The sequence below is a fragment of the Sporobolomyces koalae genome (genome assembly GCF_050403365.1).
Source record: "Sporobolomyces koalae JCM15063 DNA, S_koalae_JCM15063T_v1_ctg48, whole genome shotgun sequence".
Taxonomy (NCBI): Eukaryota; Fungi; Basidiomycota; class Microbotryomycetes; order Sporidiobolales; family Sporidiobolaceae; genus Sporobolomyces; species Sporobolomyces koalae.
Window position 1 is genome coordinate 1 of NW_027481723.1, and position 25,381 is coordinate 25,381.

A 25,381-nucleotide genomic window follows, 5' to 3' on the forward strand; every position below is an offset into this window, starting at 1 on the left:
TTTCAATTCGAGCTCGCTCTGCTTGCGTCCGTTCGAGCATCTCGAGCTCAAAATAGTCTTCATTCATTCCGCCGAGATCGAGATCCGAATCTCTGAGGCAGTAGACAATCCAAATCTTGAGCGTAAGGAACATCGACGCTGTGCGAGACGGGATAACTCACAGATCGTCTTCATTGTCTTCCAATCCTTGCTCGTTCGCTCGCGATTGAAGCGAATCTTCGTTTTCGTCTCTGTCGAGTCTTTCAATTCGAGCTCGCTCTGCTTGCGTCCGTTCGAGCATCTCGAGCTCAAAATAGTCTTCATTCATTCCGCCGAGATCGAGATCCGAATCTCTGAGGCAGTAGACAATCCAAATCTTGAGCGTAAGTAACATCGACGCTGTGCGAGACGGGATAACTCACAGATCGTCTTCACTGTCTTCCAATCCTTGCTCGTTCGCTCGCGATTGAAGCGAATCTTCGTTTTCGTCTCTGTCGAGTTTTTCAACTTGGGTTCGCTCTGCTTCCGTCCGTTCGAGCATCTCGAGCTCAAAATAGTCTTCATTCATTCCGCCGAGATCAAGATCCGAGTCTCTGAGGAGTAGACGATCTAATTTTGAGCGTGGGGAATATCGACGCTAGGAGAGACGAGATGACTCACAGATCGTCTTCACTGTCTTCCAATCCTTGCTCGTTCGCTCGCGATTGAAGCGAATCATCGTTTTCGTCTCTGTCAAATCTTTCAACTTGAGTTTGCCGCTCTGCTTGCGTTTGTTCGAGTTGCTGTACTTGCTCTCGAGATTCGACTTCTGAACTTGTTTCTTCGACTGGCGGTACTGGTTCCAGAGTTTCAGTTTCTTGTCGAGGGGAACCAGGAACTGCCTCTTGAGCTTGATCCTCCTCGACCTTGGCAATCTCTTGCAACCAGCGTGGCGAATCGACGAACCCAAGTTGAACACGAAGTGGTTTCGCACGTTCGGCAGCCCACGTCTTGCACGTCGTCACGAGTTCGTTCCATTTCCATAGAGTTTCGAGCACTTCTCGATCTTGGTTGACTCTTTCGATCAACGCGAGCGCTTCCTGTTGGAGACGGTTGAATTCGGTCTTGAGGTGGTTCGAGACAGTTCCCGAACCGAGCACTGGACGGTGAGACGAGAAAGGTTCGGTGAAATAGTTTTCGGGGCGTGCGTTGCGGGTTACTGCGGCAGCAGCAAGGTATGCCTGACAAGAGAAACGTTTTCTATGAGGTTCGCGAAGGTCAAGCAATGTGGAAGAAGGATTTAAATCACCTGACATTTGAGGTCGACGACGAGTTGGAGCAATCCTTCGTCGACCTCGTCCGCCTGAGGGGCGACCGACTTGAGCAGTGCGAGAGCTGCCTTTTTGAGATGGTTCGCGCTTTCGCGTGTACGTCGTTGCGAAACGGGATCGGGTGCGGCCGACTGAACGAGGTGTACAAACGTGGTCAAATTGGCGAGTTGTACGAGCGCGGCTTGACGATTCGAAGCGGGTTCTTGAGTAGGTACAGTTTGCGGTTCGATAAACTCTGAAGGGGACAACTCGGCCGCTTTGAACGCTGGATGGAAGTTTTTCGAAAAAGTTCAAGTTAGCAGCTTGTTACTGGAATACGAGCTGGTTTGGTGACTTGCCTCTGAACACGGTGTATGCCTGTTCCTGCTGCCGAGCGAGTGCGATCGCTCGTTCGGGATCATGATGCGGTACTGGCTTGAGTAATGTATCGAGCGCGGCAACTGTTCTCGCCTCGATCGAATCGCCCTCGAGGTGCTTCGGTCGCGGGGTCACGACTGGGGAAGAAGTCGGTCGAAGTTGAAGTCGACGAGGAGTTTCAATGACTGGAGTGAACGAACGCGACGACGAGGTGGTGGGGTTCGGAGACGCAAACAACAATGCCTTTGCCGAACGAGTTGAGCGTTCACGTTCGATTCCATTCGCACTCGCGAGGAGTGAAGCTCGTGGAGTACGTCCACGCACTTGTGGTCGAACCTCCTTGTTCGCGGGAGTCGAGCGGGCAAAGTCTTGGGTTGTTGTTGAAGAGGCCATATCGCTCCCCCTGCTCCAGGGTTCCGCGTGTTTGCTAGGTCTCTTGGACGCGTCAAACTATTTCAATGGGCGGGTGTCGGGGTTGTTGTGCCGGAGCCGAGCGGATAGAGGACGAATCGAGGTGCGGGATTACCGAAAGTCAAAAACGCGTGACGCGCAGAAATCAAAAAGAAAACAACAAAAAACAGAAACACATATTCTTGATATTTCCATGATGCCAGAAAGCATGATGAAGGATATAGACAGCAAGGGTATAGATGAAAGGATTCCGAACCCCCGGAATCCGCTGTGAGATTCAGGACGGCAGTTTGAGAATCAAGACAAAGATGGCGATGTACAGCGCCGAACACGCAAGGGCGATCAGGACGACCATGTCACCACTCGTTCTGAATTCGCGACCCCAGATTCGGTCAACGATTGCAGCTTTGGGTCGTTCGGATGTTCCGTCTTCGACGACGGGTTCTGCCAGTGGGGGACGGTTCACATCGGCAAAGTCGTGGTCGCTTCGGCGCCTTCTGACTTGCGAGATCAAGAGGAGGAGGATCGAGAGGATCACGTAGAGGAGTCCGACTGCCAAGAGAGGGGGAGAACCGAAATTGAGCGATGATCTATCTCGGCGTCAGAGCATCAAGTGAACGCACTCTTGGCAAAGTCTCGATCAAAGATCTTGAGGACGAGGACCGCATAACCGAGGTTGCCTGTCCAAAAATGACGCTCAACTCGAAGTAATGGGCGAGATTAGAGTCGACCTACCGAGGGCTGCACGCTCGTACGCGCCTGTTGAAAGGTCAGGTCAGCGTGTAGACGACGGTGGACGGGAATCGAAAAGGCTAGACCGACCTCCAAAGGTGCGCTGGCGTGCTCGCAGTTCGACGAGTTCGTCCGTGTCGCGTTCGATGTACGACCCTCTGCGATGTCCGCGGTACATGTAGATGCGCTCTGCGTGACCCGAGACTGGCGCATGCGGGTCCGTCATACGAGCGGACCTGACTCGGGATCGAGACAAAGAGGACAAGGAACAGGAGAAACGATCGCGGCGCCCCTCTTTTCGAAAGCGGTGCTGACTCTTTCCAACCCCAACTCGCACCACCATGTCGTACCTGCCCCAGGTATGCTTCGACGCTGTTCTCAGAGACACGCACCAATGCTGATAGCTCGCTAGTTGGTTCAATCCAGGCTGGGTTCCAGTATCAGCCCTCGCCGCTCCAAGGTCAGGCCGCTTCGATGCAGACCCTCCTGAACCACCAGGACAGTTACACCATGTCGTCCCAACCACCCCAGCAACTCGTCGGAGATGACGAGTACAAGTGCGCAGCCTCCTCTCTCTCTTGACTTCTCTTTGCGGGTGAACTGTCTGATGCAGGTACTTTGGCCGACAGTCGATTGCTCAAGAACTACAAGCTTGCCCACTTGCGCATCGAGGAGCAACGTACCGCCATGCTCGAACAAGAGAAACAGGTTCGATCATCTGCTCACAACCCCGACCGTCTGTCAGCCTGACCCACCTCTTGATTCTAGAATGCTGCCTTGCGCAAACACATCTCGTTGCTCGAAGGTGGAGATGCCCAAGGTGCGTCCGTAGTCGGCGTTCACTCGGCAGGAGGAGGAGGAGGAAGTACCGTCGACGATGTACGTGTTTACGAGTTCTTCACGGCGGCCACGACCCTGACTTTGTTCCCGTTGCCTTTAACCCCAGTTCACGATCAAGAACTCTTCTTCGGGACTCGAACGTCGCATCAACCGGTGGGCGGCCGACACCCTCTCGGCTCACTTGCGCTCAGCACCTCCTGCTCCGCCTGGCACCGATCCGACCGCGTTCCAACACCTCGCGCTCGTACCCCTCGCCGAAGCGCTGTTTGAAGATGTCGACAACGTCACGGCGTCCCCGTTCCTCGTCGGGTTGAGTCAGATGGGGTTCGACTACCCCGGGTTGGGCATCGTCGTCCAGAGCCTCTTGCGTCACGTCATGAGTCAGTTGTTGTGCGAGGGGATCGTCAATCGCTTGCTCGTGACCAACTCGGAAGAAGCGAACCAGTGAGATCTCTCTCTCTCTTCATATCTCACCGGAAACCTGATTTGCTAACATTTTTCACCCAGGGAATTGACAAAACTCCACGAACAACTGTTCCATCGTAGGTTTTGTTTAGTCCTTGATCGATCCGACATGAGAAGACTGACTCTTTCGCGATTTCATAAGGTGAGCCCCTCGTCGCTTCCGTGTGGCGACGACAAACGTTCTCGGCCGCAGTCGATTCACTGAACCCGGCCATGTCGTTGTCCTTGTTTCACGAACACATGCAACACGTGTTCTCGTTGATCAACCCGAGTCCAACAATCATTCGACCTGAATTGGAAACGGTCCTCGATGCGAGTTATGTCTATTCGAGAATGTTGCACAAGAGTTATTCTCCAGGAGGGGCACTCGAAGGCAGTGGGTTCTACAGAAGCTTCGTGTGTCAAGTAGGAAGTCCACTGGATCCGACTCAACTTGGTACGCATTACCATTTCGGGACTACGCAGAGACACACACACGCTGAACCCATCGATTGCGCACACAGAGTTGATCAAGAAATGTTATCGAACCGAACGAGGTGAACCTGAACGAGTGGGAGCATGTCTGTTCCCGGGACTCGTGAAAGAAACCGCAATCGATACGACCCCGTTGCCTCAAACTTCGATTCGACATGGTCCAGGAAGTCACAATCGAGTACCCCCTACCAAGAAACGTGAAACGAGAACCCTCGTCGTTCGACGTGCTCAAGTCATTTGCGAGTACGTCAATCTCTTTCTCGCGCTTTTTGGTTCGTCGCTGAGATTGGGCCTTGAATAGGTGTGCGTTGGCAGCGGCGTATGGGGTTGGAGGAGGAACAGGAGGAGGAGGATCGGGACACGCAGCAGTTCAATCACCTACCCTCTCACAGTGACTTCCAACTCTTGTGATATACCCCCAGACTGCTGTACCTGTCATTACATATACCCTTGTTTCGTTTCAAGAGGAAAAAACGAGACGATCATTGCGCGCGAAAGAATAGATTGCAAGTTGTGATAATATTCGACGCGCGCACCCGCGGGAAATTACAAAAAACTCGAAAAGTCTCATCACTCGAAATCGCATCTGCCCTTGTTGCTCACTGACGGACCGCCAAAAACCCTCGTCAATCGATAGCATGACGGCGACTACACGAACCGTGTCCAAGCATGTACCGCAGTACCACTATGTCTTGTTGCTCGTGTTGGTTCCTCTCTCGCTCTCTCCACTCGTCGCTTTGGACTCTCCTCAGTTAACTGACTGACTGGATGTTCCTGTTCTAGCTCTACAACATCTGGAGTCGCAGCAGATCGAGCGACGATGATCCAGTTGCTCCAGAAAGGTCTCTCTGAATGGTTCGGAACGACGGGTGGGGTCAATTCGAACCAAGTCGACATTGTCACCATCCAATCATCAACATCGATCAAAGCCGTCGCGAACTTGGGATCGAATTCAACTGATCGAGAAGTCATCTTGCGCTTCCCACGTTCGTGAGTGTTTTCAGTCTCCCAGTGCAGTACCTCCTCCCCTTTTGACATTCTAGTTTCGGAAAATCCAAAGGATCACTCCTCAACTCATCACGGCACTTCCCCTCCTCGCCTCCTCAAATCATCGAATCCAAGTCTTGAACGATTCGGCAGATCCGAGTCGATTGAGTGGTTTCGCAGGTCGAGGCATGCACGGGTTCGAAGCTTGGAAGGAACAACTCTTCTCTCGCGCAGGTTGAGATCCCGCCCATCTACCTGCCGCCCTCATCTTTTCCATCTTGTTTTTCGAAATCTCGGGACCTCTCACGATAACGTGCGCTGCAAGTCACCGACAGGACGCGCTCACAACATGCGTCCGCGGAACTCGACCGGAAGAAGCAAAGCCCACGAACCCCCTTTTTCTCTTCTCTTTCCTTGTTCCCCTTTGCGCCCTCCTTTGCCAAATTCGAAAAGAGACGACTTGTATCGATGGAACTCGTCGTCTCGGCCGAACCGTCTGGGCATCGTCCCTCGAAAACATCGTCAATCAGCAACCACTCTTCCTCATCTCAAGTCCGACTCGCTCACGCCATCGACATAGAAGCGGACTCAATCGACCATAGCTTGGCTCTGGGCTCGAGTACAATCGCGATTCGAGATTCTCCTTCCCCGTATCCACGATCCCTATCGATTGCTTCCCTCTCGCGCAACTCGTCGCTGCGTTCCTCGAGCACGACGAGCAGTCGTCGTCCATTGCCACTACCTCCAACAGATTCTACTCGGTTCGTTCCTTCTCGACCAGTTCCACCTCCTCCTGCATCCTTCTCCTCGTCTACCTACTCAGAGAAACGCGAACTCGCACGATTGAGAGGATTGGACGACCTTGTCGAACACGCCGAGATTGAATCTCCTGGAATCTCGTCCCCAGGTTCTTCTGCGGGCGAATTGCCGGCGTACGAAGACATGGGCAGTATCGTCAATGCAGACAAGACTGTTTTGAGAGAAGACGAGCGAATCGATGATGACGAGGCAGTGACACGGAGCGTCGATGCAGCTCGCAGGAGAACAAACGAAGAGACTCGCAGGATGATCGAACAGGATCGAGTAGATGCGAAAGGATGGTACCGAGACCAACAGGCGAGGGAAGTTTCAAATTCGAGGGACAGGCAAGAACGACAGCTCGAAATCGAAACTGCGAAACGGATTGAAAATGCTCGACCCGTATCGCCAGTTTCACGCGTACGAGTACGAGAGGGATCTCGACCTCATGAGGGATCTCGTTCAGCTTTTGCACTTCCTTCTACGCTACCCTTGCCGCCGCCAGTCACCACGTTCGAGACTCTGCATTCGAGCAGTTCTACTCCTCGCGCCCATGCAACCCCTCGTTATCGCGATGAATTGCAGCAGCACTCGTCTTTGTCCTCTCGCGTGTCGAATTCGAATCTTGCTCTTCCCTGTTCGCCTCGATCGATCTCCGGACGATCACCATCGCTGTATCCAAGTTCATCCTTTTCACCACCTGCAAGTCACTTTGACGGAGGGTTTCCAGCGTCCGACCTGAAACAGCACGCGCTGGGTCCTGCTGCAGCATTCTACTCGACAGGAGTGAGAGACACTGTGAGCGTGATAGTCTACCCTCAGTTTGGCGATTGTGTCCTGACTTGCTCTTGTTTTCGTAGATGCAGCAACTGTCCCTGCAAGAGACGGTGAACACTCCTCAGAATACCCGTCCAGTTCAAGAGGATACAGCTTTCGCGTCTGTATCGGTACCGACAAAATCAATTGCACATCGGTTTGTCGAACCGCGTCCTCGGACGAACTCTACACGAAGTACATCGTATGAGAATCCAACGGGATTTCCGGTACGGCAACAACCGCCACAGTCCCCCTCACCCAGTATTTCATCTCGAATCGCGAGTCCGGCGCAAGGTGAACACTACTCGGTACAACTTGCTCGAACGAGTTCCTTTGCGACCGCCGTACCCCTTGCTCCGACTCGAGCTTTACCGGTGTGTTATCACTCGATCGGAAGTCGTTTGATCCCAGTGTACGAAGCGTCTAGCCTTGCAGAAGCAATCACCTCACCTGCCGTCCCGCAAACTCTCGACTTGCATTCGACTCTACCTATCCCACCTCCTCCTCATCTCGGGCACCGATCTCTGTCACCACCGATCATTTCGAACTTGCCGATTCAGTACGAACCTTTGAACCCGACGACAAATTCAACCGCGAGGTCGGATCGAGATAGTCCTGATCGATTCGAGCTGAACACTCTCGAGCAACGATCGAATCGTGCTAGGTCAATCAGGACTCTGTTTGGTAGGAAGAGTACAGGTCTCGGTTGAGGTCGAATCTAAACCGATTCGAAGAGCGAGGTAACAGACGAGGAAATCGAGTTTTTAGGGGGTTTGTCTGACAGTACTTTCGATTTGGGGTTCAAGCTTCAGTTGTAGTATTATTTTCGTGGCAGCTGTCTATAGCAGATGTACCGAGTCGCCATGAACCAGTCAGAGAGCATCTTCTAACGCTTGCGAAGAAGAAGAAGAAGAAGAAGAAGAAGAAGAAGAAGAAGAAGAAGAAGAAGAAGTAGTTGATTGTCCGAAAAGAAAACCTCAGAGAGGCGTCAACAGAGCAACTACAGCTATAGCGTGCTAGTAGTGTACTAAGGTTGGAAGAAAGTATAAAGTGGGGTACTAGGGTGGGAGCGTATTTATACAAAGCGGGCTGGATGAAAAACCCTGCGGGATGATGGAACCTGCAGGGAAAACCTTGCCCACTATCAACAAGTAACGAAGAGGAACGCAAAAAAGGGTTGAAACGAGACGAGGAAGAGATGAAGAGGGAATTAAACATTGTGCGAGAATTGAATTCAAGGTGTGGCAAAGACGCGCTCTTCCGGGAACTCGGCCTCGCGAGACACAAGGAACCCTCTCGCGTCTGTAATCCGAGTGTGCCTCGAGGATGTGCAAACGAGAAGAACTCGTCTACTTGTGCGAGCTGGGGCGAGACATGGTGAGGAGAACGATTCGCGCAAAGCTGTTCGTATTCGATCGAAACATTTCTGGATTTTACTGCTCGCCTGTACGCTTTTCTAGATCAGTTCCAGGTGATCCGCGAGCAGGGTATAAAAGATCGAAGGATCGCGTCGTCATTCCGAGAAACGTTTGCACCGCTTCGGAATTTCACAGCTTGACTTGATTTCTTGCGCTTCCTAGTTTCCTAGCTCGTCTTCACCAAACTACGGACATATCAAGCACTCTGTAAGTATCTCGGTGCTCTTCCGATAGTCGAGAACGCGCTCGTCCTGCGCCCGTCCGCCTTGATCATCTATTCTCAGCACTGGTTCCGTCGGTCCCTGTTTCTGTCGAGCTTTCGGGACCGGACTTACAGAGTCATCGTCATGCGGATGGGCACTGCCTGCGGCCTCGACTACGAGCGAATGCGTTCTCAACGAGCGCCTGTCGATTCGGAATCACAGGCGACTCGCATCAACGTCGACGCTTTTGCGCCGGTAGCGCTCGAGTCTAGCTCGGGAGCCTCTATACCGTCAGATCGAGACATTCTCGGGTTCTGCAACAATCAAACTCTGCGAGTTGTCGAATCTGACGTCGATTCCCTTTCTTCCCCCCACACGACCAGGGTCCCGAAGCTTTCACGAAGCAGCTCCACTACGTATAGCGGATCACCTAGTAGGTCCTTCATCTTTAGCTTTTATACCGAAAGACCCGCTCTGACCAATGCGACTTTGCGCTTGCCTCAGCTCCATTGAGGGGATGAACGCGTTCCATATCCTGTCTCTGTCTAGTTGCCGGTACTAACTTGCATCTGAATCATAGAGATAGTGAAACAATCCTCAAGGGGTTTCTACCATGCTCCGTCGTCGCCGGGACCCAGATGCCGTCTCGACCGACGTACGAGCTCGAATCGAGAACGTCGACGCTGACAACGAGCCGAAACGTCGTTCAAGTCGCCCACGCAAATCTGCGCCCAAGCAGGGGGACCCGGCACCAAGTACTCTTCTATCACTCAAAAGCATGAAGAAGACATCGGGGGTGCGAAAAATTGCCAAAGCGCGATCGCCGACCGTCAGGAAAGAATCTCGAAAGAGCGATGTGGACAACCAGAAGCTTGCCGCAGAGTCGGGCCCGTGCGATCAGAGGCACATAGAATCACCAATTCCAGCAGAACAGAGCCTGAAATGCGCGACTCCCCGGGTCGAAAGCATCGACGCGCAAGGAGGCGTACCCCCTCACTCGCTCTCACCTTCACTCAATCCTTCGGAGAAACCGCTGGTGACGGAAGGTATCGAAAAGTCGATAACAACCTATTCGTCGAGGAAGAACTGCGAATCCCTCGCTGCGGAAGGCCCGTTAAGCAAAGATTTCGACAAAGACCGAGTTGCTGAGATCAAGACGAGGCGCTTCCGCTGGCGACGAATGGAGGCCAAACGATGGTTGGAAGAGTACGAGGCCTCCCAACCGCTATATTATAAGGCCTCAAAGGTCATCAAACCGGCGGAAGTCAACACTCCTCTCGACAAAAAGCTCCCGCTCACCTCTACGAGCCACGATCGTGACATCAACTGTTGCTCCACACAAGCTCGATCTCCTGAGAGCCCGGCGACCAATGATCCAATTCCAGACTCGCCTGGCTCGGACACACTCGAAGCTGTCTCGTCTCGCACCAGGAAGAAGCGCAGTGTTTCTCCTCCTCCTATTCGCAGCCAAAAGAACCAGAAGAAAACGACCCAGGGCGAGAAGGACAAGCTTGAGCGCCGAAAAGAGATTGCAAACATCCAAACGTTTCGAGGTGAGCTCGATTGCGCTTCCTGCCTACTCTCGTCCTTTCGACTCTCGTTACTGACAGCCTGATAATCGAGCTCGATAGTCGTGATCATGGGCGATGCGAATGCTCGGGTTGATGTGCGCACCCGATCGAGCCCGCAATCAGCGACGATTTCGAGGTCTCTGCAGGGTGGCACACCTTGGATCCTTTCGTTTCCCTTTGCTGTCCATCGTTCCACGTCAACGGGTCCAAAAGGAAGAAGTACGACCTACCATTTCCCGCTTCCCATCAACAACGCATCTACTCCATTCGCCAATACGCGCATCTCGATCTATGGCAAGGTTGTCAAGCCGCCCATTATCCCGGAGGTGACAAGCAAACAAACAGCCCACGGTCGTTGGACGCTTGTCGCGGACGAAGATCGGTGTCATTGGACTTACGCTTGAACAGACGAAGGAAGCTTCGATGAGCTCTCTTCCAAATCCGAAGACTTTTCGCCTCCTCTGTTGCCTGTACATTTTCTTTTTCGAATGCCTTTTCACGAACGCTCTCTTGCTACGCAATACCCTCTTCAGTCGCCCATCTCGTATGCTATACCTCGTCGTAATGGTACCGACGTTTGGATCACCCAGTTTCGTTTCTTTGTAATTACTTCTCGTATTAAACAAGATCTAGCGGATTCGGTACGATACGGATCTCCGCGAGTTGACGATAGATGTCGTCTCTAAATAAAAGTGACTTTGGCGGTGAAGTCATCGCGAGCGGACGACAAGTCTTCTCTCGCACTTATCGCAGTCTACATTCGGCGCTCACGCGGTTACGACCAGGCGTACGAACCACCTGCCAGACTCGCAGCTCGATCAGTGCGTGCCGTGCGCCGGAATCCGAAACTATAAGATCAAGCTGGTTCGGACTCGCACGACTCGCCTACTCCAGCCAGATCACGCCGACTGCAGTCTAGTCGAAACGCTTCACCAATTGCCGCCCTCTACGGGATTGTAGCTGCTCCTCCCTGGTCATGTCGTCACCCCCGACGCGCCCGCCTCCTTCTCCGCCTCCATCAGTCACACCAGGATCCACAGGGGATCCACCCGCTGTTGAAACACTCTCGAGTGATCCAGCGGAATTGGCTCCAGCGCTCGAAGACGACATTGACCAATCGACCGCGCGATTCCTCCAAGGCGCATTCCGACACACTTTCCTCCCATACCTCGCGTACCTCGTCTGTTTCACCTCGTTTGCCAAGTTGACCCGGTTCGGATCTCCGTACGCGTTCAGAGCGACGAGGTGGGTTGCCGATTGGGCTTTCTGGGCGTTCGAACGAGTAGTTCAGTTTGTTGCGTGGAGTGGGATGTGGTTGGGTCTCCTCGGCAGTGCGCTGTGGGTCCTCGTGGGAGTCGGTTTGGTCGTTGCGTGGTTGTTCATCAAGGCGAAACCGACATGGAGGAGAGCGGTGGCCGATCGACCAGTCACGACGAAACTCGCAGTGAGAGCAATCGGGTACTGGGTCACCTGGAGGATCTTACGACGGATCGTCTGGACTTGGATCGCCAAGAGCGCCATCGTCGTACTGCTCGGACTAGAAGCGTACAACTACGTGTCAAAATCGACTCCCAGAACACCTCAAATACCGAATCCGACCAAACCTGCGACTGATGGCGGTGCGCACGAGGTGGACGAGCGAGAGGGAGAAGAGGAAGCAGAGCAATGGGCTCGGAAAGTGAGGGAAGAGATGCTTCGTGACAGTCTGCTACGACGAGGGAAATCGAGCGGAACCACCAAGGCAGAGGACACTGCCAGTGATACGATGACAGAGAAACAAGGCGCAGAACCAGTAGAGGAAACCAGGCAAGAGACCACCGACGAGACTCTGCAATAGCGCAAGACTATATCATACGCAATTCAACTTTCTTGTCGCTCGGCTCGTCGAGACAAAGGTCGCCATCGAGCAAGCAGCTTGGGCAGGGTTGAGAAGGTTGTCCTACTCGCGAGGGTCTCGAGAGCTCTCGAGCCTTGCAAGCGCACAAACCTTCTGATCAACGAGGTCTGTGGTTCAGTGTCTCTGATCATATGCAGATCCTTCCGAAACGAATCGAGAGCCGAATCCTCACTCGCTCTAGCTTTGCGCATTCCTCTAACTCCCCTGTTTCCCCATTCAACATGATCGCCTTCCAGTCTCCTGCCTCTCGCATGAGCACAAACCTACAGTTAGGATCATCCCTCGCTTACATTCAAGACTTGCGTCACTCGACATAGCCGCAGCTAACATCGTCTTCGCTCGTTCTCTCTCTCTGCTCTCTGTTCCCCAACTCTACTGATTCCTCTCGCCTGTTCAGATAGAGAACACAGAGTAACTTTACCAAGATGGTCAACTTTCGCTTCCGATCACTCTCGAATGCGTCGGAATCCGACAAACCATTCACCTCACTCCCTCGCAAAGGCTCTCTTCGATCACTACGGTCCTCTGTGCAGGAGGACGCACCTAGTGATCCTTCCCCTCATCGCGACGACGACGAGTCATCCCTATTCCCGCGAATGAGTGGGCAGTTTGAAGGCATGGCGGAATTCGGAGGTGCAACCTATGCCGAGTTACTTGGCAGAGGCGACGTGCGCGAGAGTGTACTCTTGCGCGCTGGGATCAGGACTCGGAGCGAAGTTGAAGGCGAAACTGGACGAGCAGAAGAAGCAATCGAAGAAACCGTGCTCGCACTCCCGGGTGGAGCTTGGGGAGTTACCGGTAAGTTGTCACTGCATCTCCTCAGAGCCCAATAATCTCCCACACTGACGTGTTAGTATGTATAGGTTCAGATGCCAGTCTACTGCTGCAAGAGTTGCACAGGGCAAGAGTATCGACCGCTCAACGACGCAGACGCCGGATCAGCTACCTCGCAGGCATCGTCTCGCTCGTCGTACTAGGAGCAGATCTCTGGCTTACAGTATCAACCGTCGTGAGTCTCGTGCGGTATGGAGGACGGAACAAAGGAACACTGAGATGGATCACACTGTCCTTCTATCTTGCAACTCTGGCGCTCGTCCTGATTGTGATTGGCTTCCTGCGGGTAAGCACGATACAATTCAGATGTGAAAGTGATCGGTGCAGCTGACTTACAACCTTTACAGACTCGTCGAGCTTCTATCCTGGCGCTCGTGGCAATGTTCTCGACCAGCTTGACCGCCTTCTTGCACATCTCGCTCGCGTTGACCAACTTTGTTCTCACATTCGTGTGGAAAGAAAGCTTGGTCGCAAGTAGTGTCACTTGGAAAGTCGACGTATCATGGGCGAGACTCGAAGGCGGGGAAAACACAAGCGGAAAGACTGGGTTCGGAGGGTGGGCAGTTGCGGCAGTCGTTCGATTTTTTGTGGTCACCGCGGTAGCTGTCAGGATACTTTCGACTATCGGATCTCCATATCTCTGAATTTGTGTACTGATCAAGGTCGATCTGTTTCAGGTCGTTTGGCTCAGCGCAGTTCGACGCTACAACCGGGCGATACACACTCCCTACGTCATTTCGCCGCACGCTCTCCCTTCCGGCGAACTCCGAGCACTACTTGAACAACATCGAGCAACGATCGTACCTCTTGCGTCTGACGCCTATGCCGTCGAACCCGAGCATGATCCAGATTTCCTCCCTTCGCATCTCGATCGTGCTCATTATGTCCGAGCGAGTGAAGCTTCCGCCGCTTACAGCTATATCAGTAGTCACTTTAGGTCCTCAACCGCTGGATCTGGACCGGGCGAAAGCGTCAACGCAAAGAGCGGAGGAGTTTCGACGTGGATCGGTGCCAAGCTTTGGGGTGGAATCGGGTGGATGCTCGGCGTGCAACCGTACGAGGAGCAGAGTCAGCTCGCGGAGAAAGGGGAAGACGTCGAGGTGGCAACTGCAGGAGAAATGGTAGAACGGACTCGGTTCGAGATGGTTCAAGCCTCGAATTCTGCAAGCATCGAACCTCCAGCCCAAGCGCATCGGAAGATCGAACCTGCGTCGTCGAGTTTTCTCGAACGCATGCAGGGCTCTTCGAAGCGAATGTCTACTGGATCGACCGCACCCCTCCTCGCCGATTGCTCGGCACAAGAAATCCTCGAGTCCGTGCTCCTCGAGTCCGTGCCATACGAGGATGTACCCATCCGCCCGAACGGTCCTCCGAAGGACACGTACGATTTCCAACAAGTATCGTCTTCAGGTTCCTCTGGATCTACAGGAGGTCAGATTGTGTACGTCAGGATGGCCGACGGACGCCTCGTACGCCGACTTTCGACGATCAAGAGTCTCGACTTGGGCAGTGAGATCGAAGATCCACATACAAGATGTCGGTCGAACGAAGTGGTGGGCACTTGCGCGACTGATGGCAGTGCTTCGAACAGTTTTCGGAATGCTCAGTCATGAAGGGACGTATTTTTCTCGCCTAATTTGCTTGTAGACATGTTCATCCTTTCCATTCGCCATCACGTAACTAGTCCTATAGAGCATGCGTCGGTTCTCTTGCACACTGTCCGTGTTTTTATGGTGTTTCTCGGGTAAAAAACCCGAGAAGCTTTAACCTTTTTCCGCTGTCGAGATTTCTCCTCGTCGAATCGTTATCCTACCCAGTCATCTTCCCCGAATTCGGGCTCGATTTAACGTCCTTGGAAACCGGAGAAGGTTTCAGGCTCGATCTTGTAGCGAATCTCATCGTAATTGACTGCCTTGTGTAAATTTTCCTTTCCTGATTTGAGGGTTGACGTGTTCGATCAGCACTAGACACCGCGATAGAAAAGGTACAGAGCATGTTGCGGAGCTAGCTTGTCTCATGTGAATATAACGTACAGAACAACCTATAGCTAGAATAATGAATGTTCATACAACCGGATTCCGTATAAAAATGCTAAGCGAGAGGCAGAGTGTTCGACGCCTAACGCGTTTCTCGAACTATTGATCGCGATTTGCACATGTGGCAAAAGCACGGCTCAATCGTCTTGTCTCTCGTTGATGAGGTTCATCAGTATCAGATTGAGGACACTGTGGAGTTGCTCAATCTTCCCATTCGTCTGAGGATGGTAAGCTGTGCTCATTGCAAGCGTGGTCCCGAGATCACGGTGGAAGCAACGCCAAACGAGTATCCTGATCTGAGAGGATTCGGCCTTTTGGCGTTGCCTCCACCAGGGTCTCGGGGCCACTCTCGCAATGAGCACAGCGTACCATTCTCAAACGAACGGGAAAATTGAGCATCTCCACAGTGTCCTCAATCTGATGAGGATCCTCGTAAACGAGAATCGGGATTATCGGAATGCAGTAGTGCGATCGATTCTGAAATGCCGATAATCCTGATTCGTCGTCTGTAAAGCCTGCTGTTGGTCCCGGAATGTCGACGGATTTGCGTTCTTGGTACACGGCTCGGATGCTCAGCGTGGTAGTGTCGGTGGTGCGTGGTTTAGGTACAGGTTTGGGTCATCCAAGTGTACTCTTGATGACGTGATCCACAGGTGGCCCAATCTTCGCGGTTGCGATAGTCGTGATCAGCGTTCGATTTCCTACGCTTGAAGCATCCCGAAAATACCCCGAGGTGATTCCTTTCCAGTTGAAATAACTTTGGATGCCCTGTGCGGAAGACGGACGGAGGAGCGAGAGTCGCCGGAGTCGAAAAGGTTGTTCAAGTCATCATCGCCGGTCTGCGGACCGGTGTCGTGTTCCGTGAGTGGCCGACTTCATTTGATCGACGCATTGTGATGTTGCTCCATTCATCGCGTGTCTCTCGATCAAAAGCCTCCCAGCGCATGGACGTAGAGGGGAAGGATTTCTGCGTTTGCGTCGGAAGGCGATATCCGCGAGATCGTCCTCCTGGAGAGGTCTTGAGACTCTCGCGGATATCGCTCTCCCAATCCAAGCGAAGAAGCCATCATCCCTACGTCCATCGACTGGAAAGCGTTTGATCGAGAGGCACGGGACGAATGGAGCAACATAACAGTGTGTCGATCAAATTCTTGAGGGAGGAGCCGCGGCGGAGGAAGGTCTCCAGCTCGTGATCCATGCTTGACGAAAGTGTCGGTGGGGCAAAGATTGGTTGAGAGGAGTCGTTGTTGGCATCGCATTGACAGCTGCGTGGCCCACGCCCCGTAAACCCTCTGCGACGCCAACAACGACTGCTCTCGACCATTACCCTCCCCACCGACACTTTCGTTGACTCCATGATATTCTTCTCCATCTGCGACACGTAGTCCCTTGGGCGAGACTTGCGTTTCAGTCATTCGATGAACTCGTCAGGGCGTTTCGGAAGAAAGGTCTCGATGCCAAGGCGGAGGTCGGACTTGATATGCCTTGAGGTTTTCAAGAGGCGCTGATCAGTCTTGCGTTTGCTCGCTCGGTCGGAAGACCCCGGGATCTCGCAATGCGAGTGTTCCGCGTCGCGACCTGGTGTGACGAGTGCCGTGCTCTTAATGGCGGGAGCCAGGTTTGACGAGAGTATGATCTTCGAAAAAACCCAAAGGAAGGGTCGACGTGTTCGTACACCACTGCACCGCGCGATAGAAACCCTACAGGGTTGTCTCGTGTCAGTATAGCGTAGAGAACAATGACTACAGAGAAGTTCACATACCTAGGACGTTTCGCGTGAGGACAGCGTAAAGAACAACCTGGATGCTAATGTTCATTCAAACCGGATCTCATCTTCGTACGATACCTTCTCTTCTGTCCCTCTGTTCTGTTAGGGAAGCCTTGGCTTTACCCTTATGAACGCCTGTTGCTCGGATCTAGCCATCACCTTCGAAGTGAGTTGTAGATTTGAGGAAGTCTTCTTATTCTAGCTTCAACGACGTGTCCCAAAGGCGGTGGACGATTGAGAATCGGTGAGCGTGTGCCTTCCCGTGCGTTCGAACCGCGAGGTTTATGTAAGAAGACTAGGGAGAACGCGAAACTTTGCCCGCTTCCGAAGAAAAAGTTTCCGAGACGGTCTTCTTAATTTTAGGCTGTCTCTCGACTATGATAGTTCACCGAGCAGAATTAGGGAGTATGAATTGAGCACAGATTTCCGACAGACGATTTGCCCAGAAGGATTATTACGCTGTATGCAGAAACTCGAAAGTTGCTCTTCCGCGTTCAACTCCTTCATCGTCCAACAAGACACCTAGACCAGGAATTGAAAGGAAATCAATTGATCGACAACAGAAAACGTGATGGGAATATGATTACCGAGCACTTCAGCCGAATCGAGGATGAGCCCAAGGTCGAACCTGAAAGGTGTCAAAAACGGAAGGGTCAGTCTCGCGAACTCGAAAGAAACCATCTCGAAGCCTACTCTGTAAAGAATCCGGCAGTGCTTGTCTGCGCTTGATACTGGAATGATGGCGAGGTGGAGAGATCGACACTGTTGCTCGCAATTCCCATCAGCTTTGCTGTAACGCAGAACCGCAGATTCGAGTGACTCACGTCCAGCGACATAGTTCGACAATCTCGCCTAGACGAGATTCCGAGATTCAGTGCATGAAATTGTTTCGGCGAATGTGAGGAGGCTCACCTTCGTCCGTGTAGCGCCAAATCTTGTCCTCGTCAGAAACGTACAAGATTGCGGTAAAGTGACAATCGCTTGGACCTCGCGAGTACTTGCAGAACCTAGACCGTAGACGTTGTCCTTTACGAAGGACTGCACCTTTCGCAACAAGATAGCTCAGACGATTCTCGCACACCTCCACGCCGGCATCGTTTGACGAGATCTAGCAAGGACGAGAGTGTCAGGATTTGCCGCGTCCTCGACTGATTGATTGAGAATTGTACGTACAAAACCTATTACAAGGATGAATCAGTCGGGAACAGCGCAGGCAGAGATTGACGAATTAGGGAACGCACCTGGACGAGTATAGCGATCAACATCCTCGGCAGGTAGCTTGCATTCTGTTGGCAACGATACCATATCGGAGCGCATTTCAGTCACAGGAAAGCGTGAGGCGGCGTGTTCGAGGATCCAAACTGACTGATGATGTAGCTGCGTGGCGAGATCACTGAAGAGACCGTTGCTTTCCCCAAACCGTACCTTGCAGCACCTTGCAAGGTCGCAACATCGGCATCTCGAGGACGAGCAATGACAGAGATCTTGTCCGCAAACGCTTCTTGCACGCGTTCGAACAAGTACTGGGAGGAGGAGAGACCTCCAACGAGGATCAGGGCGTTTACCGATTTGTTCGGTACTGTGGCAAGTTGGGCGTTGATGATCTCGAGCACTTGCTCTGGCGAGATACGAGAGCTCGTCAACGCATGCTGGATCGCGAAAAGGAAGAGACGAGATGTGCCTACCGACAACGGGGTCGAAGACATCTCGACGCAGAACGCTGCCGGGAATCACGAGCTCTCCGTTCTCGAGGCCGCACTCGGGATCATTGCTCTCTTCAATGTTGAAGCATGTGAAGCGAAAGAAGGTGTCGTCGTCCTCAGCTCCAAGATACATGAGTTTGTCCGAATCAGAAAAGGCGTGTCTGTCTCCGAATTATCATGAGCTTCTAGCGGTTGCGACCGAGCGCAAACATTGCGAGTTTTCTCACCGGAACGAGAGCAGCGAAGATGTATCGAGATGGACTGGATGATTCCGGAGACTATTATGCAGGCGAGCCTTGATCAGCCGGAAACTCCGAGGACTAGAAGAGTAGTGATTTGGCCCACAGTGATTTGACGAGAGCTTCAAAGCGCAAATCGAGAAAGAGAGAACCTGCGTTGACTCCCATTCTCGCGCACGTTTCGGCTATCTCGAGTGCGCTCAACTGTCCGAGCAGCTTGTATGCGGCGCAGTCGATCGTTCCTCCTCCCGCATCACAAATGATGAATGATTGGGAAGCTCGCAGGTTGTGTAGAGTCGAGAGGGTTGAAGCGTGAATCGCGGCCGCTTCCGGCTCCCTGATGCCAAAAGCACAACAGCTCGAATGGCATGAACGATTGAAGCGCAAACTTGCGACTTACGTAATGATCCGTAGACGATCCCTCCAGTTACGATCTCCACTTCGCGCGCTCTGTACCATTCCTGCTTTGATCGCTGCTTCTCGCATGATCTGGCAGCCTGCAGCATCCCACGCCGCAGGAACAGTCAAGATGACATCCGCAGCCTCTACGACGATTTGAAGGAGAATGGTCAGTGCCTTGCGGAGAAAGAGAGATTCGATTCAGAGTTGGGAGGGGCTTCGAACCTAGATCTGCGACGATGCCGATCTCTTCGACAATCCGTTCTTTCGCGTACCTCCACAAACAGCTCAAATAATCAGTCACGACATCGATCGGTTCTTTCCCAACAGGTAATTGAGGCAATCGAGCTGATGCCGCGAGTCGACCATCTCGAAGGACGATCGGGTCGAGGAACAGTTTGAACCACTCGACTTTGAAGATCCCTTCTCGCAAGGTGACACTGCTCGCTTCGAGCCCCCACGCGATAATCTGCGCTTCGTCGTGCGGGGAAGGTTGGTAGTATGCGATGCAGGTGGGAACTTTGCGATAGGTTTCGTACGAACCGGGCCAACTGAGGATCTGACGAATCTGACCCGAGAACAGGCGGGAAGAGCCATATGCAACTCCGGAGAAGGTGGTTCTGCAGAATGTCATACAAGGTCAAGGTCAGGGAAAAGAGAGTCTCGCTTTTGAAATCGGAACGAAGCGATATCTCTTTCGCACCCAAAGTCGATTCTGCCATTCGACGAGTAGCTATAGTCAGTGGACATGCGGGCTGACAAGGACAGATGTAATGCGTACCCGACACTTAGTTTGCTCTCGAGTTCAGGGTCTTCGAACACCGGATCCGTCTCGACAAGAGTATCCCGAGGTGTGCCGGCGACCGAATTGGTGTAGCCATTGAAAGTCGACTGAGGACCAGTTGGCGAGGTGAGGTGTTGGATCGATGCTGACGAAACCGCATGAGTCGAGTTTGAAGCGGGAGGAGTCGAATACGAATGCACAACCGGGATCATACGCGGACTACCATACGTCGGAGTCGGTCTCACGAGCCCGACATCGCTTGCTCCTGCAGTGACTGAAGGGGACGAAGGGTCTGTGCAGGCTCGGGACCCGCTTGGTCAGTCTGACATGGGGCTGCCACACAGTGTTCGGGGTTTCCAAACTCACTGTAGGTTGGGTGTAGTGCACCTAGAGGCAAGACTGGACCTCCAAAATCGAGAGGAGCTTGCTGCGACCGCCCAGTCCCCGAAGGATCCGGAGTCTTGCTTCCTTTCCTGCTGCCGAGGAACTTCTTCATTGTTTGTTCTGCTCGTGGGTCGACTGATCGGGTTACGACACTGAAACTGAGAGGCGGAGACGGGGCGAGAGCAACGAGCTCTTTGATTCCGGACTCCGAAACTCGCCGTGGAATGAAAGAAAGGGGTGCGAGCGCGAGAAAAAATCGCGATTTGTGTAGAGGAGCCATCCACATCTGTCTGATTGCAACACGTCCAGCTGATGAGGTACGAAATGAATGTTTTGGGAAGGGGATGCACGCGCCTGCGCGTACGAGCAAAGACACATGAAGGTCGGGGACAATGCAGAGATTCCTTTCTCTATATTAGGCTCCGAGAAACTCGAACGCTGTCGATTGAACAACGAGTCAGTACACGCAAGAAGATTGCTCTTTGTACATGGGATGGAAGCGTACTCGCTGCGCCACATTCGACCCCGTCCTCCGTCATGAGAACTCCTCGAACTTCGGCCGAATCGAGCATGAGTCCAAGGTCGAACCTGCATGCCACATTTTTCCAGGTCAGATACAAAAGTCACTCGAAAATGTTCGGGATTCAGGTAATGGACGACTCACTCGACGTATCCTCCGCCTTCGTTCGCGATGAGGTGGAACCGGGGCAAGGCCGCCAAGTCGACCGTCCAACGACACAGCTCTTTCATGTCGCCTTCGTCCGTATACCTGGACGGAGATGCGAGTAGTCGAGTTCGTCAGCAATCCCAGAGAGCTGGAAGCAACTAGAATCGTACCGGTAGAGGTCTTCCGAATCCGAGACAAACAGATGCGCAGTAAAGATGGAATCGCGAGGGTCTACGACACAGCTCTCTTCCGGTGAGTTCCGACAGAATCTCCTTTTCAGGAGAACGAAAGGAACAAACTCACCCTTGACGAATTTGCAAAAACGGGACCTCAACCTCTCCCCCTTTCGAAGTACAGCACCTTTTGCAATCAGATCTGTGTGCAACCAAAAGCTCCGAGAAGTAAGTTCCACGTTGTTTTTCGGGGAGAAAAGAAGGAAGGAAGGAAGAACTCACAACTGAGTCGGTTCTCACATACTACCGTCCCTCCATCGTTGACACTGATGAACTCGGGTCTTCGCCAATGATCTTCTTCCTCCGCTGGCAACTTGCTCTTCATGCAATACGACCTGGGACTGATCACGCTACTGACCGCTCCTCTTCCCATCCGAAGTCCCAACCCGTACCTCGCCGCACCTCTCAAGGTCGCCGTGTCACAATCCTGAGGTCGGACGATCACGGGTACGATCGCTCCGAACGCTTGACGTACGCGCGTGTACAAGTATTCCGATGCGGCGAAACCTCCCACGAGGATGATGGCATCGAGTGGAGTTTGACCAATCTTGGCGATCTGAGCCGAAAGCAAATCGATCACTTGTTCTAGAACATGCCAACCGGAAGAAGAAAACGCAATTCTCGGAAAAATCAGTTTTTGAATCACTCGAGAGATGAAAAAGTAGGATAGTTTACCGATGACCGGATCAAACACTTCCGTCTTGAGTACTCGACCCGAAATCGCGAGTTCTCCAAATTCGAGTCCGACTGCCGGGTCATGCGAGTCTTCGACATTGAAACAATTGAACCGAAAGATGGCATCTGAACAGAAGAAGACGAGTCAAAACCTCGCTCAAAAGAGAAGAACGACAAATCGCGTCTTTTTGCTGCTCGAGAGGGTTGAGGGGGGTTTTCTTACCATCGTCTTCAGCAGTTCCGTGATATGCAATCTTGTCCGTTTCCGAAAACGAGTGCAAAAAAGTCGCCATAGAAGCCGGTTCGAGATGTACCGGATGATCCTTCAAACTGTGCAAATTCGAAAAAAAGATCATCAGGACCGATCGTCGATCCACGTTTCGAAGAGAAAGCGACTTGCATCCTCCTCAACAGTTCTTCAAACTTGAGGTCTACGAACAAACTGCCCGTGTTGGATCCACTGCGGACACACATCTCGGCAATCTCGAGTTCACTCAGTTGTCCCATGAGTTTGTACACTGCCGTATCGACCGTTCCTCCTCCTGCGTCACACAGGAGGAACGATTGGGAAGGTCTCAAATGGTGCAACGTCGCCAATGTAGAAGCGTGAATCGCTCCCGCTTCAGGCTCACTATTGGAAAAGGAAAAAAGGTGAGATTCTTGTAGAGAGAGAGAGCGTAAATGGTGAGGGAAGGGGTATTTTTTCTTACGTGATGATTTGTAGACGATCTCGCCAATTGACATCTCCTCCTCTTGAAGACTGTACGAGTCCAGCTCGAATCGCCGATTCTCGCATGAGTGAACAAGCCGCCGCGTCCCACCCAGAAGGTACCGTCAACAAGACATCAGCAGCATCTGCGCACAAAGAAAATCCCTCGTCAGACTGAGGATTCTCTATCCCTTGCGAGCGGAAGAAAAGAAAAAGGGGGCTTTACTTAGATCGACCACACTTCCAATCTCTTCCGTGACGGTCCTCTTGGCGTATCTCCAGATACATCTCAAGAAATCGGCAATCACGTCGACCACGTTCTTCCCTACTGGTAAAGGAGGCAACCATGGATCTGGAACTCCACTCCTCAACGATTCAGGTGACAACAGTAACTTGAACCATTCGCATCTGGGAAACGCCCATAAAACGACAGGTCAGAAAAGGGAGATGTTTTCCCAACAAACAACCAAGAGAAAAAGATCGACTCACTTGATGAGACCTTTCGTGACGGTAGCGTTTTTCGCTTCCAATCCCCAACTGACGATTTTCGCTTCTTGACTCGGATCCAATTGTTCGTACAAGATGCACGTGGGAACTTTGCGGTACGTTTCGTACGAACCTGGCCAACTCAGGATTTGTCGAATCTGTCCGGCAAACAACCGAGACGAACCGTACGCGATTCCTGAAAAAGTCGTACTGACAAGGAAAAAGAGATTCAGGCAAAGGTCCAAACTCAAAAATGAGGTTTTTTGCGGTGGTTGTTGCTTACCCGAAATCGATTCCGACACTCAATTTCCCTTCAGCGTTTTCCTTGTCTTTTGCTTTATCAAGTTCCGTTTTACTGGTTTGCTGTTGTTGTTTGTCCCTTCCTCCAGCGCTTTGACTGGGCTGTCTAGTTCGTTCTCGTTCTCGTTCCCGATCTCTCGCGATCGCCGCGATTCGTTCCTTCTCTCGTTCAATGTTCCTCGCAACCGCGTTCGCCGCACTCGATCCGTACTGGGGGTTGTAGTACGCCGCTGAAGAAGAAGACGGTGGTGGTGGAGGTGCGGCGAAAGGGGTTGATCGGTTCCACGACGCAGCTGAAGATTGAGACAGGTAAGATTGAGATGGGTACAAAGTCGGTGGAGGTTGATGGTGAGACCGAATCGAAGCGGATTCAGGAGCTCGATCTCGAGTTCGAGATTGAGAGTAACCCGACGATGATAATGGTGGTGGTGGTGGTCGCTGATGAAACGAACCGGTTTGAGACGAGGAAGGAGGTGGAGTTGGGTAGGGTGCTGCATGAGGATGAGATGCGTAGGGGTACGAAGTAGGCTGAGACGAAGTGTTTGAATAGCTACGATGTGGTGGCGGTGGATGATGTGGGTACGGGAGTGGTGGAGGAGGAGGAAGTCGAGGTGGAGACGATCTGGATGCAGACGATCGAGACCCTTGTGGGGCCAAATTCGTATAAGACGGATGACTGCGCACCGACTCGGGAGGTCGAGGTGCACGTGCTCCAGGAGGGAGACTCGGTTCGTCGACGTTTGTCGAAGCAGTCTTGGCAGTAGCGGCGGCGAGTTCTCTCACGGCTTCGCTCCCTCGAGATCGAAACGAACCGGGACTCGCGATCGAAGCGGACCGTTCCTGTTGTCTCGTCGTACCTGGACCATGTCGACTACTCGCCGTGTACGGGTAGTAGTGTGCCGCTTTCGTACCGGCACTCGCAGGGGTTGCGGGCGAGACGGGCGAAGTGGGTGAGGTGGGTGAAGTCGAACTCGATGCGAGGTCGTGACGTTGTCGTGACGAGCTCGAGGGGGTTGCCGAGGCCTGAACGGGGTACGACGGGTTCGAGTACGGGTACGAGTGTGGGTGAAGTCGATGGTCGTCAAAGCTCGGTTGGGAGCGGAGTCCGGTAGTTGCGAGTGGGGTGAGCAGGTCTCGGCGAGCGGATGTCGGTGAAGCGTGCAGGGGAGGTGGAGGTGGACGAGCGCGAGTACGTTTCGAACTCGTGCGAATGATCTCTTGGTAACTGTGAGTGTCGTCTTGGAGACGAGACGAGGGCGGCAGTGCAGGCGAGTCTCGAGTTGAGCCTCGTCGAGTTTCAGGTTCGGGGTGCACGTCGACCTGATCCTTGTCTTTGGATTTGAAGCTCGCCTTGAGTCGACTTGGTTTGAGGAACGACATGGTTTAAGCGAGAGAGCGAGAGAGCGAGAGAGTGAGAGCGCGAGGCGAGAGAGGGGAACGCGTTACTGGACCTTGCAAGGGCGGGTGCGACAAGGTTGATTCACAGCGAGTCTGGTCATCCCGTGCAGGTGAACGCGGTCAGTTGGGAGCGAGCAGAGGACGAACGAGATGATCGAGTCAGGTTCATCTCTCTCGAACGGCGATACATTGCCCTCGTCCCCCCGTCTCGTGTATTGTACACATGAGGAGGAGCGTGCAACTCACAGCATGAGAGAGAGTGGTCGTGAAGCGAGTGACCGACAGCTGCACTTTCCCCAGGACGCGTCGCCGTTGCGGGACACGCGCACAATGCCGAGTCGAACCTCCGAATCAAAGCTGTGAGAACGAGTCGAGCGATGGCCGATGAACGAGCGAGTCAAGACGGCAAACCACGACGAGTCCGTCGAGTCTCTCGAACGACGCCGCCTGGCAATTTGGGCAACCCTTGACCTTCTCAACCCCTGTATTGTCCCATTCTTGCAAATCT

General features: G+C 52.8%; 9 protein-coding genes across 9 annotated transcripts; 5 read left to right on the forward strand and 4 right to left on the reverse strand.

Annotated features, from left to right (window-relative positions):
* JCM15063_000017 (uncharacterized protein) lies at positions 1-2,039 on the reverse strand (the record flags this gene model as incomplete). The annotated part of the gene is made up of 7 exons (XM_076680882.1): positions 1-92; positions 162-332; positions 402-572; positions 640-1,199; positions 1,268-1,554; positions 1,608-1,629; positions 1,701-2,039. Coding segments are annotated over 7 exons (1,642 nt in total), but the record flags the coding sequence as incomplete, so codon positions are not given.
* A 295-nt stretch (positions 2,040-2,334) lies between these two features.
* On the reverse strand, positions 2,335-3,015 carry JCM15063_000018 (uncharacterized protein; the record flags this gene model as incomplete). The annotated part of the gene is made up of 4 exons (XM_076680883.1): positions 2,335-2,609; positions 2,681-2,737; positions 2,793-2,816; positions 2,880-3,015. The coding sequence occupies 4 exons, from the start codon at positions 3,013-3,015 to the stop codon at positions 2,335-2,337; spliced, it is 492 nt and encodes a 163-aa protein (XP_076531961.1).
* Positions 3,016-3,130: 115 nt separating this feature from the next.
* Positions 3,131-4,963, forward strand: JCM15063_000019 (uncharacterized protein; the record flags this gene model as incomplete). Its single annotated transcript, XM_076680884.1, has 9 exons — positions 3,131-3,148; positions 3,216-3,346; positions 3,419-3,497; positions 3,558-3,668; positions 3,736-4,073; positions 4,137-4,171; positions 4,237-4,530; positions 4,598-4,811; positions 4,870-4,963. The coding sequence occupies 9 exons, from the start codon at positions 3,131-3,133 to the stop codon at positions 4,961-4,963; spliced, it is 1,314 nt and encodes a 437-aa protein (XP_076531962.1).
* Positions 4,964-5,206: 243 nt separating this feature from the next.
* On the forward strand, positions 5,207-5,794 carry JCM15063_000020 (uncharacterized protein; the record flags this gene model as incomplete). Its single annotated transcript, XM_076680885.1, has 3 exons — positions 5,207-5,271; positions 5,352-5,558; positions 5,629-5,794. 3 exons carry the CDS (start codon positions 5,207-5,209, stop codon positions 5,792-5,794), a joined length of 438 nt encoding a protein of 145 aa, XP_076531963.1.
* A 229-nt stretch (positions 5,795-6,023) lies between these two features.
* Positions 6,024-7,879, forward strand: JCM15063_000021 (uncharacterized protein; the record flags this gene model as incomplete). Its single annotated transcript, XM_076680886.1, has 2 exons — positions 6,024-7,151; positions 7,214-7,879. The coding sequence occupies 2 exons, from the start codon at positions 6,024-6,026 to the stop codon at positions 7,877-7,879; spliced, it is 1,794 nt and encodes a 597-aa protein (XP_076531964.1).
* Positions 7,880-9,970: 2,091 nt separating this feature from the next.
* Positions 9,971-12,198, forward strand: JCM15063_000022 (uncharacterized protein; the record flags this gene model as incomplete). Its single annotated transcript, XM_076680887.1, has 3 exons — positions 9,971-10,343; positions 10,422-10,743; positions 11,322-12,198. The coding sequence occupies 3 exons, from the start codon at positions 9,971-9,973 to the stop codon at positions 12,196-12,198; spliced, it is 1,572 nt and encodes a 523-aa protein (XP_076531965.1).
* A 485-nt stretch (positions 12,199-12,683) lies between these two features.
* Positions 12,684-14,705, forward strand: JCM15063_000023 (uncharacterized protein; the record flags this gene model as incomplete). The annotated part of the gene is made up of 4 exons (XM_076680888.1): positions 12,684-13,056; positions 13,122-13,378; positions 13,440-13,697; positions 13,770-14,705. 4 exons carry the CDS (start codon positions 12,684-12,686, stop codon positions 14,703-14,705), a joined length of 1,824 nt encoding a protein of 607 aa, XP_076531966.1.
* A 2,645-nt stretch (positions 14,706-17,350) lies between these two features.
* Positions 17,351-20,517, reverse strand: JCM15063_000024 (Hsp70 family protein; the record flags this gene model as incomplete). Its single annotated transcript, XM_076680889.1, has 16 exons — positions 17,351-17,418; positions 17,484-17,524; positions 17,590-17,658; positions 17,721-17,748; positions 17,809-18,004; positions 18,070-18,074; positions 18,138-18,182; positions 18,263-18,514; positions 18,582-18,760; positions 18,827-18,877; positions 18,945-19,175; positions 19,239-19,383; positions 19,463-19,857; positions 19,941-19,952; positions 20,019-20,313; positions 20,388-20,517. 16 exons carry the CDS (start codon positions 20,515-20,517, stop codon positions 17,351-17,353), a joined length of 2,142 nt encoding a protein of 713 aa, XP_076531967.1.
* A 303-nt stretch (positions 20,518-20,820) lies between these two features.
* Positions 20,821-24,855, reverse strand: JCM15063_000025 (Hsp70 family protein; the record flags this gene model as incomplete). Its single annotated transcript, XM_076680890.1, has 13 exons — positions 20,821-20,843; positions 20,911-20,993; positions 21,070-21,174; positions 21,243-21,303; positions 21,376-21,447; positions 21,528-21,890; positions 21,981-22,106; positions 22,204-22,310; positions 22,381-22,611; positions 22,691-22,835; positions 22,916-23,097; positions 23,179-23,385; positions 23,459-24,855. 13 exons carry the CDS (start codon positions 24,853-24,855, stop codon positions 20,821-20,823), a joined length of 3,102 nt encoding a protein of 1,033 aa, XP_076531968.1.
* Between the last annotated feature and the right edge of the window lie 526 nt (positions 24,856-25,381).